Raw genomic sequence first — 10,647 nt, 5'->3', positions numbered from 1 at the left:
ATATTCCTAGGTAGAAAGAGACAAACGTAGATAAAGTGCCTTGCCCAAGGACACAAGCGACTTCCAGCGCGAGAACCCCTGACTGACCTCAATGTTGGGATATAAATGTAACTAATTGGAGCGGAAATATATAAATTAATAAAATGATTAATATGATGAAATGTAGGATTAAACAAATTTAACAGATCCAAAAAGTATTAAATCAAAACAAATGATCTGACATAGCAAATGAATATGAAGATGCAAAGGCTAAATCATTATTTGCATGTGAATGTTATATTTAGCATTTATTGATAGTTATTACATCTGTTACGAAATAATTTCGTTAAATATAGCATGAAAAGAGTATGACCTGTCTCTTATACACATCTAGATGTGTATAAGAGACAGTGTATATATAGTGTATATATATGCTCTATATAAAGTAAAACGATTGAACGATTTGCAAATATCATCAATAGAGTGCTCAATGGTAATTTAAAAAAAACAGGTTCAACAGTAGTTTTGATTAGGCATTTTATTACTATTATAGTTTCGTCACAAGGAAACTTAAATAGAGCTTTTCACTTTAATTTGTTTATTTATGACCATTTTTCGCCATATTCATGTAGAATAATTAATGTGATAAAACTATGCTATTAAAATACCTTTAAAGTCACCGTTATCTCGTTTGGTGTTCTTGATATGTTACCCACAGAGGGTGCATATAGAGGTTCTATAATTCAATTAAATTTATATCAGGCATGTCAATATAAACAAAAAGAAAAAAAAATCAGGGATAATAATACTATATATAAAAACTGTAATATGCTGTAAATTTTTAAATACCTATAATAAAATCTATTCAATATTTCCATCAATAGGATTATAATTACGTGATATTATGTTCAAAATATTAACATTACAAATACTTATTGTGTATTTGCCCAGGTATGGTCAATTCATTTCTTTCCAATTATCCTCAATTTTACCAACGTTTTAGTATATTTAATATCATCAGGATTCTGATCTTGATTGCAAGAATTTCTCTCTTTAGTGATGATTATATAATAAATCACATCTAACAAAATATTCAGCTTCCAGCATCAAATGGGGAAAACAAGTAGGCCTATTTTTCACCACAAAAACAATAAAGTTAGAAAAGAATCAAAGGCGTACCTGAACAAGTAGTGACTGTGGTGCCGAATGGGCTTATAGGTCCATGAAAAATGTGTTCATTTAGCACCTGAATATGTTCAACGTAGAATGTTACTAACGAATTTGAAGGTAGACCACTTATAGTATGTTGGTTACTCCTGAAAACATGTGTTTTGTGGACTGTTAAGTTATCGGATATATTGTACCATAGTAAGTTTGCCAGGACGTTACCATTGCCATAGTCTTTTGTAGGCGACCAGGTGAAATCGATAATAATTGAGCTGTTGGTTCGTGATACAACGCGTGGAGGATGGCTAAGAACTGCTAACGCTGTGAAGTAAATATAGGAATGTGTTTCATGGTTACATAAATTGAAAAGTTTGTCTATATAGAACATGATGTCAAAAATCGTATGATAAGATACGGTACGATAGGATTATTACAGCATGTTGCTATTTGAGTACTGTTATTAGGCCTATTCTTGATCTACTTGATATTTACATTATTTATGTTCCCAATGCTAAGCAGCAATAAATTTTAACTATTTTTTTGTTTTTGTTTACCAATACTACAACTAGTGTTGCCTTCTTGTCCCCAACCTTCTTCACATCCTCCTGCACAATTCCCGCTTTTACGGTCACAGCTTTGAGCATATTTGCAATGACAATGATGGTTACACAGATCACCATAGAAACCTTCAGGACAGGAATTGTTTTGCATCAACTCTGTATCAAATGGAAACAACAAATTCTTCTATATTAATAATATATTTTTGCCATTAAACAGCTTGAGAGAACGCGGGCGTGATGTTTTTATCTCAAAGCTATATCACCAAAACTCTGGTTCAGTGTTTTTTAAATATACCTATTAGGCAACTCGTAGTTTAGCCAACTGCGCATAGGCCTATTCATGTTAAGGCTTATAAATGCACGTAGAAATAATCCTATACACAATGCTTACAGTTGTGAAGAGAATGAATATTATTCACAAATATTTCATACATGATGTTCTATAATTTCCAATATTCCTATATTATTACTTGTATAATGTAAATGTTAAGTATACGGTCGTGATAAAAACAAAAAAAAAAACAAAACAAAAAAAAAAAAAAAAAAAGAAAAAAAAAAAAGAAAGAAAATTCAATTTAGGACAAGGAGAAGCACGAGGCCCGAGAGTGTACACTAAGAAACACTACCTGTACTGTTTTTGTGTAGTAGGCCTATACTGAGCTCTTTATTGTGGACATATTCTAGTATATTAATTGTCGTCATATAGATAATTTAAAATTTACACATCTTTATTCCCGTACAGATTGTTTTATATTCTCCGTTTTTATCAATTTTTCCCCAGACAATGGAATTTATTGCCTATTGATATTCGTAACGAATTAGTTTTACATTTTAATAATCTTTTTTAAAATATACTACGTTTGTGTGTAGTATACTGAGCTCTTTATTGTGGACATATTCTAGTATATTAACTGTCGTCATATTGACAATTTAAAATTTACACATCTATATTCCTGTGCAGATTGTTTTAAATTCTCTGTTTTTATCAATTTTCCCATACAATGGAATTTATTACCTATTGATATTCGTAACGAATTAGTTTTAGATTTTAATATTTTTTCTTAAATTCCTAATCTTTTTGTGTTACCATTTTTAAATTTAAGGTTTTAAGTAGAGCAATGTTTCAACATTTTTTGTTCCTAATTTTATTGTTTTTAAATCTTTCATTGTACAAACTGAATTTGGATATATTTTTAATCTATATTTATTTACGTATATTTTAAGTGTTTTCATGCATTATTGTTAACCTTGGAGAATCACTCGACAGTAATTTGTTTCGCTTTTTGGTCATTCCGTCGGGTTTTTAACAATTGTGTTTTTGATGATCGGAGTGGGTGGAGGGGGTGGGAGTGGTGAGGCCCCCCCAAAAATATGACAATTTAGGGGTTTCAAAGGCTTATTAAATTAATTTTAGAGTTATAGTAATTATTTAGAAAACACATTTAATTTTTTTCTCCCGACGAATTGTTATTCTCCCCGACCGGGGTGGAGGTGGGGGTGGTCCCCGCTCCCGCCCCTCTCTGGCGTCACCCCTGCTACAATAACGAGACATCTTTCACATTGACAATTTTTTTTAAAACTCATAAACACTGTTGCAAACATGTTTGTATTATCCAGGTTTCTTGAACTTTCACAAGCTATAGCAAATGGATGAAACGTCGATACCTTGGCAATGTGATTCTTCTGTGTAGCCGGGTAAGCTGCAGTTACCAGAACAACCCGATTTACTGTCACAAGAGGCGTGGTCACAATTGCACATTTGGTTACAGCCGGGTCCATACCAACCGTCTTCGCATGCTGTGAAATTATATTTTGAGAGTCAAGGAACATAGACTATCATCACTTCATTTCTTACTCTCATCACTATCATAATAAGAAATATCGTAAGCAATTATTTACTATATTTTTTATATAATATATTATTAATATTAATATTATTATCATTATTATTATTATTATTAGTGTTAATATTACTATTCTATCTTAATTATTTATTTTCATTACTAATTATCATCATCCACATCAACATCATCACCATCATCCTCATCATCTTCATCTATCATCATAATATTATTATTATAAATGTCATCATTATCATCATCATCATCATCATCATCATCATCATTATAATAATTAGTATTATAATATTAGTAAGTATGCTATACTCTACGTTTTGTACAATCAATGCCACCATATCCATTCCCACAGCTGCAGCCTGCCGGATCTGATGGGCATATGAGGGCGCCTTTGCAGCTATCATTAGTTGAGGAACATCTTAAAGCACAGTCAGGACCGAATGTACCCGCTAGACAGACTGAAATTTAAAGCAATAGATAAATAAATAAATAAATAAATAACAAAAAAATAGGCATTATAATTCTACGATAAAAGTGACCATAATAAAAATGAATATTACCATACACATACCAGATTTACATTGTTGTCCTCTGAATCCCGAAAGACAAACACACACACCTGTGACGTCATTACAAACACCACCATTGTAGCAGACAGGACAAAATTTGTCACATGTAGGTGGATTCCACCTTGAAGATGGGCAACCTTGGAAAAAAAACAGCATTTTTACATTTTTTACATAATGTTTTACCAGGTCGAACCTGATTACGTCAGATGATTTCTGCTGATGATCTACAACAAACTATATTATATCATTTTTATTCGGAAGTGAGGTTTCCTTGACCATTTGCCAAGATTTAAGCCAAGTCCTTAACAAAGATGTACAGTCTGCTAAACAAATCGGGGAATTAGTTAAAACATTTAAGTAAAATTCATATAGGACTAAAGGATTTCAGAAACAGATAGCAAACAACATTAGTTTTCAGTTATTTTACAGATATTTTCGTAAAATAATTCTTAGATTAATTATCAACCAAATTAGGGATCTATGCAAAATAATTTAACTTTTTCTTTTTCTTCTTATCTTGTCTTTTGCGTGGTGGTAGAATTGGCGTTAAGAAACAGGGCCGCAACAAGGACGCTTCTGTCATGACCCCCTATTAGTTAACGAAGAGATTTTTTCTCAATACAAATTTAAATTAATGCAATTTAAATATACAAATAAATTTTTCATTTTTTAGCGAATAAGACAATACATCTTATCCACCAAGCCGCTTGATTTGTGGCGATATTTTAGTAGCTGAAATTTGTCTGTGGTATATAATGTTATCATTATCATTATCATCATCATTCTCATTATCATATTATTGCATGAACTATTGTTATTATTATTATTATTATTATTATTATCATTATTATATTATCTCCATCATCCTCATTATTATAGTATCACCATCATCCTCATAATTATATTATATTATTGCAATAACTACTGTTATTATTATTATTACTATTATAATTATTATTATTATTATAATAATCATTATTATTATTATTATTATTATTATTGCTGTTATTGTTATATTATCATCATCATCCTCATTATTATATTATATTATTGCAAGAACTATTGTAACCATAACGCTATACGGAGGTCTAAAATTTTCCGAATTTCAATCATTTACCTCTTACAATAAGTCTCATGATACCATGGTTACCATCGGTGCCATTTTTCTCGTGGTAACACTCGTAGATACCATCATCTTTCAATCGGACAACGTCAATCGTCACATTTGACAAACCATTCCATTCAGTTATGACGTCACCATAATTAATTCTCCATCTTAGGTCATCATTAAATGATTGATTAGTAAGCATGTGTATAGTTACTTTTTCTCCAAGTGCTGACGTCATAGTCCGGTGCAATGGGGTAATAGATGCTGAAAATAAAATTCATTGAATTGTATTTTTATCTACTGTATTTATGAAACCGTAGACTTATACAAAAAAAATCACATACTATAGCATGATAAATAGCTTAAATAGTTTAAAACGAAATATATAACCATAATGTGATATATATGTATATATATATATATATGTATATGTATATATATGTATGTATGTATATATATATGTATATATGTATATATATACTATTATTATATACTATTATTGGCGACCTTTGTCGCTGTTGGATAATTATAATGCCGTCGTATAAAATCGATATCATCGTATCGATTAAATTAATGTTTTCAGTGTCATTGCAATGCGAACGGGACCGCGTAGCAGTCTCCAACGCAATCTGGAATGCTCCCTGATTCGACCGACCAAGTCTGTATCACTGAAATCTGTCGGCGATAGAGTGTAGCGATTGTATGGAAACCAAGCTAAAGCTAGCTATAGGCGATAGATTTTGGAAACCAAGCTTTATATATATTCCTATTATTTGATCCATACAATAAAGAGAGTATCTACTGTACCTGATGATACTTGCATAACTATTGATGTATTTGCTGAACCGTTGTCATTTGCAACATGGAACGAAAATACTCCAGTTTTCTCGCTAACATCAGCGCCAGTAGGGATAGTTACTTTGAGAAAACCGTCGCTGTTTTCCTCTCCTGTGTCCGTATATGTTCCGTTTGGAAAGTTTGTTATCCGCGTTTGCTCAGCACCACCCACGAAGACGGTGGTGAAGATAGTTTGTCGTGGTTCACACATTCGAAAAAATGTCATGTTAAAAGGCTTTTCGTTTTGTGTGCTGAATCCTGTGATCTCCGTTGTTGCTCCAGAATGCACATTGATCAGGCTTTGAGTGCTATATAAAGCTACATTCAATAATTTTCCTATACAAAAATAATACCAACGACGTTTAAATATGACAAAGAATTAACATGTGTTAACCTAATGTTGAATTAAATTGGACAATAATGCTACTCGGAATGGTGACATCTCGCGCAAACCAACTGTTTTCCACCAGGCGAATTTATTCGCGCGAATCTAACGCGTCGGTTCGGTTCATGAGCTCGGATTCCTTGCGCACTTTTTTCGCTTCACACTTTCGACTCCCGCGAATAAATTCTCAAAAGTTGAAAACAGGAAAGAAATGCAACGAAAATATAGCTTAAATCGTGTTTTCCACTAGGCGAATTTATTCGCACGAATCAAATCCTCGGTACACTTTCTGAGCTCTGATTGGTTAAGCATTTTTTTCGCTTCGCAAAAACCCGATAGAAACATGAATGCGCATGCGTAAGAACCGACGCTTTTGATTCACGCGAATAAATTTCACCTAGTGGAAAAGCGGCTTAACCTAAGCATGTTTTCCATAGGCGAATTTATTCGCGCGAGTCGACAGCGTCGGTTTGTTTTCTGAGCTCTGATGGTTGTGCATTTTTGTCGCTTCGCAAAAAATAGGCTTAGAAACAATTCGAACTACTGATTCCGCTATAGCGAACAACTCCGATAGAAATGTGAACGCGCATGCGCATGAACCGACGCTTTCGAATCGCGCAAATAAATTTGCCTGGTGCAAAACAGGCTTTATGCAACGAGTATTATAGAACTGCAACAGTTCCTTACTGCCACGAGATAGGGGCGGCCTATTAGAATTCGAATAGAGTTCCCTCGGAATTTGTCTTTAAGGACACGCCCCTTCGTTGTAGTACTTTTTGAAAAATAATTAAGTTCCAACGAAAAAGAGTCGGACCTCTTGCAGTTAACTTTGTTTAGAACCTACCGAACCGATCAGAAAATCGAATCGGTGTGTGAGAATATGGACGCCGGCGCTTTCATTGCTTCGGAAACGCCTTCCGAACTTTGGGATATTCCAGGAACAATAAATGCCCCGGAGTGTTTATTACAAATGTTTATTCGAGAGGGCATTTATTCGAATACAGACAGTATTATAATTATGTAGTGGACCGTCAAAAATCTATTTAATTGCACAGAATTTGTGCACTACAACTCTAGAATTAAGAACATTCGAGTTACAGCCGGTAAATACCTATATACAGAGAATACTCAATGGTGAAGTTACATCAACCCGAAAGGTACTTATTGTTTAATTGATAATGACCACTACAAACTAAGTTAATGTGTTCCTTTTAGTAGGCCTAACAAATACAGTCCTAAAAAATAGAAAAAATGACTTTACTAAAAATACGCTTATTATAACATAAGATTCAGTAATTTTTACTGAAGTATTCAGATCATATAGGCCTATTGTATGCTTTAGATTAATTTTAATTCTAGGTATAGATATGTGCTCAACAGTGTCAAATGGTCAAGTGTCTAATTCAATCACGCTTTCAATAGTAGGCCTATGGTTTTCAATAGTCAGGTGTAGCTAAGTGCCAAAACTGAGTCAAAATATTATGCTTTCAAGTGTTAAGTTAAGTGTCCAATAGCTATGTTCACTATTCAAGTGTTTAAAAGTAAAGTGTTCAATACTCAAAACTTTATACTATATGCCAGTGCTCAATAGTCATTAGTTTTATTCAAGAGTTCATCAGTCAAGTGTTGAAGTCAAAGTATTCAATTATTCAGGTGTATTTAGTGTTCAATACTCGACTGTAATAGACAAGTAGTGCATCCAATTGTAAATGTTTAGTTTAATATTTAAATTCAGTTTTAATTGTTCTTTATATATTCCTGTATTGTGTGGAGTATCAACTGTCTCTTATACACATCTAGATGTGTTTACTACCTGTCTCTTATACACATCTAGATGTGTATAAGAGACAGGCCACGAGATAGGGGCGGCCTATTAGAATTCGAATAGAGTTCCCTCGGAATTTGTCTTTAAGGACACGCCCCTTCGTTGTAGTACTTTTTGAAAAATAATTAAGTTCCAACGAAAAAGAGTCGGACCTCTTGCAGTTAACTTTGTTTAGAACCTACCGAACCGATCAGAAAATCGAATCGGTGTGTGAGAATATGGACGCCGGCGCTTTCATTGCTTCGGAAACGCCTTCCGAACTTTGGGATATTCCAGGAACAATAAATGCCCCGGAGTGTTTATTACAAATGTTTATTCGAGAGGGCATTTATTCGAATACAGACAGTATTATAATTATGTAGTGGACCGTCAAAAATCTATTTAATTGCACAGAATTTGTGCACTACAACTCTAGAATTAAGAACATTCGAGTTACAGCCGGTAAATACCTATATACAGAGAATACTCAATGGTGAAGTTACATCAACCCGAAAGGTACTTATTGTTTAATTGATAATGACCACTACAAACTAAGTTAATGTGTTCCTTTTAGTAGGCCTAACAAATACAATCCTAAAAAAATAGAAAAAATGACTTTACTAAAAATACGCTTATTATAACATAAGATTCAGTAATTTTTACTGAAGTATTCAGATTATATAGGCCTATTGTATGCTTTAGATTAATTTTAATTCTAGGTATAGATATGTGCTCAACAGTGTCAAATGGTCAAGTGTCTAATTCAATCATGCTTTCAATAGTAGGCCTATAGTTTTCAATAGTCAGGTGTAGCTAAGTGCCAAAACTGAGTCAAAATATTATTCAAGTCACAGTCACAAGTCATGTGTCCAATAGCTATGTTCACTATTCAAGTGTTTAAAAGTAAAGTGTTCAATACTCAAAACTTTATACTATATGCCAATGCTCAATAGTCATTAGTTTTATTCAAGAGTTCATCAGTCAAGTGTTGAAGTCAAAGTATTCAATTATTCAGGTGTATTTAGTGTTCAATACTCGACTGTAATAGACAAGTAGTGCATCCAATTGTAAATGTTTAGTTTAATATTTAAATTCAGTTTTAATTGTTCTTTATATATTCCTGTATTTTGTGGAGTATCAAAGTGGTTGGTAACACTGATTCTACATTTTTCAAAAAACATCTGACTACAAAAGATAATCATATATAGGCCTACCATATGCCTAAACAGTTACGTGAAAAATACTAAAATAAATTAAACCCCCAGCAATACCTGTACCGAGATAGACTGCTTTCACTCCATTTGGAAAAAGTATTTTGTTAAACTTCCATACAACATCACGAGAAATGTGTTACAATCATACCGTATAGCATTATAGAAGCCTATACCCCTTTATTAATTTATTGGTTTGGCCTGAATTTACGGCACAGAAAATGAAGCACGAAATCATTATTTGCAATACATACACAGAGCATGTGATTTTGGGAAGTTTTATTTTAAAAGCCTGAACAAAATGTAAGTGGATACCCTAGATATATAGCCCCTGGGCCTATAGGTCTATTTGCCATGCACCGTTGTAAATAAGCCTAAGTTTACCTCTGTATTTCCGTACTCTGTTTAGTTTAGGCTAATTCGACCCGTGATAAAGACTTAGGGCCTAGGATTTTCCTGCTCAACAAAGATTTAAAATATGACAGAATATTATTTTTACTTACCATTCTGAGCACATGTCAGTTGACTGCATAATAACAATAATAAGAATATATACATAATTATTTAATTCTGTAATTTTTAAAAGTAAAAATCTAACTTGGTACTTTCTGTCAAATACTTAAAAACAGTTATTTCCTTGATTCAGTGGACCATGACACGATATCAATCCTTTATAGTTTTACGCATGAGTCATTGTAACCCATCATACGGGACGAATCTTTTCAGCTCTTCTGTTTGCACAGGCAAAAGAAAACCATTGTGGAACAATATATATAATTGTACTGTATTCGCTTTAAATAGAACTACTACCGTATAAATCCTGGTTATGCGGTGAGTAGCCAGCATCATGTCGTCAGTGTTATGAATGCTTTATAGGCTATAGGCACACAATCCATGCGAGGTATACACTATCTGAACAATAACAATGAGAAAAACATTGTTTCCGCATTAATACATTCTTTTCTCAATTTTTATACTATTTAGGCATAATAACAGGTATGATGGTATTCGATGTTCTCTTCTTCTCCATTTAATTTTTATGATACAGAAAACTTAATCCTTACAAAAACGATAATCTCAAAATACTCGCGGCTTTTTAATTTTCTGTATTCGTACCAGGCCCGTATTTAGGAATTTCAATGGGGGGGGGGGGGGGGGGGGGGCGGGGTGG

At 33.2% G+C, this 10,647-nt stretch overlaps 1 protein-coding gene across 1 annotated transcript; it reads right to left on the bottom strand.

The window, feature by feature from the left end:
* Positions 1–573: 573 nt before the first annotated feature.
* Positions 574–10,131, bottom strand: LOC117123582. Its single transcript, XM_033269571.1, has 9 exons — positions 9,980–10,131; positions 6,047–6,412; positions 5,249–5,503; positions 4,134–4,268; positions 3,877–4,020; positions 3,372–3,503; positions 1,701–1,862; positions 1,159–1,467; positions 574–715 (listed from the first exon to the last, which is right to left on the bottom strand). The coding sequence occupies exons 1-9, from the start codon at positions 10,032–10,034 to the stop codon at positions 639–641; spliced, it is 1,635 nt and encodes a 544-aa protein (XP_033125462.1). The 5' UTR covers positions 10,035–10,131; the 3' UTR covers positions 574–638.
* Between the last annotated feature and the right edge of the window lie 516 nt (positions 10,132–10,647).

The sequence above is a fragment of the Anneissia japonica genome, unplaced genomic scaffold (assembly GCF_011630105.1).
Source record: "Anneissia japonica isolate Jap-2015-1 unplaced genomic scaffold, ASM1163010v1 scaffold288292_len1863012_cov191, whole genome shotgun sequence".
NCBI classification, from domain to species: domain Eukaryota; kingdom Metazoa; phylum Echinodermata; class Crinoidea; order Comatulida; family Comatulidae; genus Anneissia; species Anneissia japonica.
The sequence above is the reverse complement of the archived record's forward strand: the minus strand, read 5'-3'. Positions and strand labels throughout refer to the sequence as shown.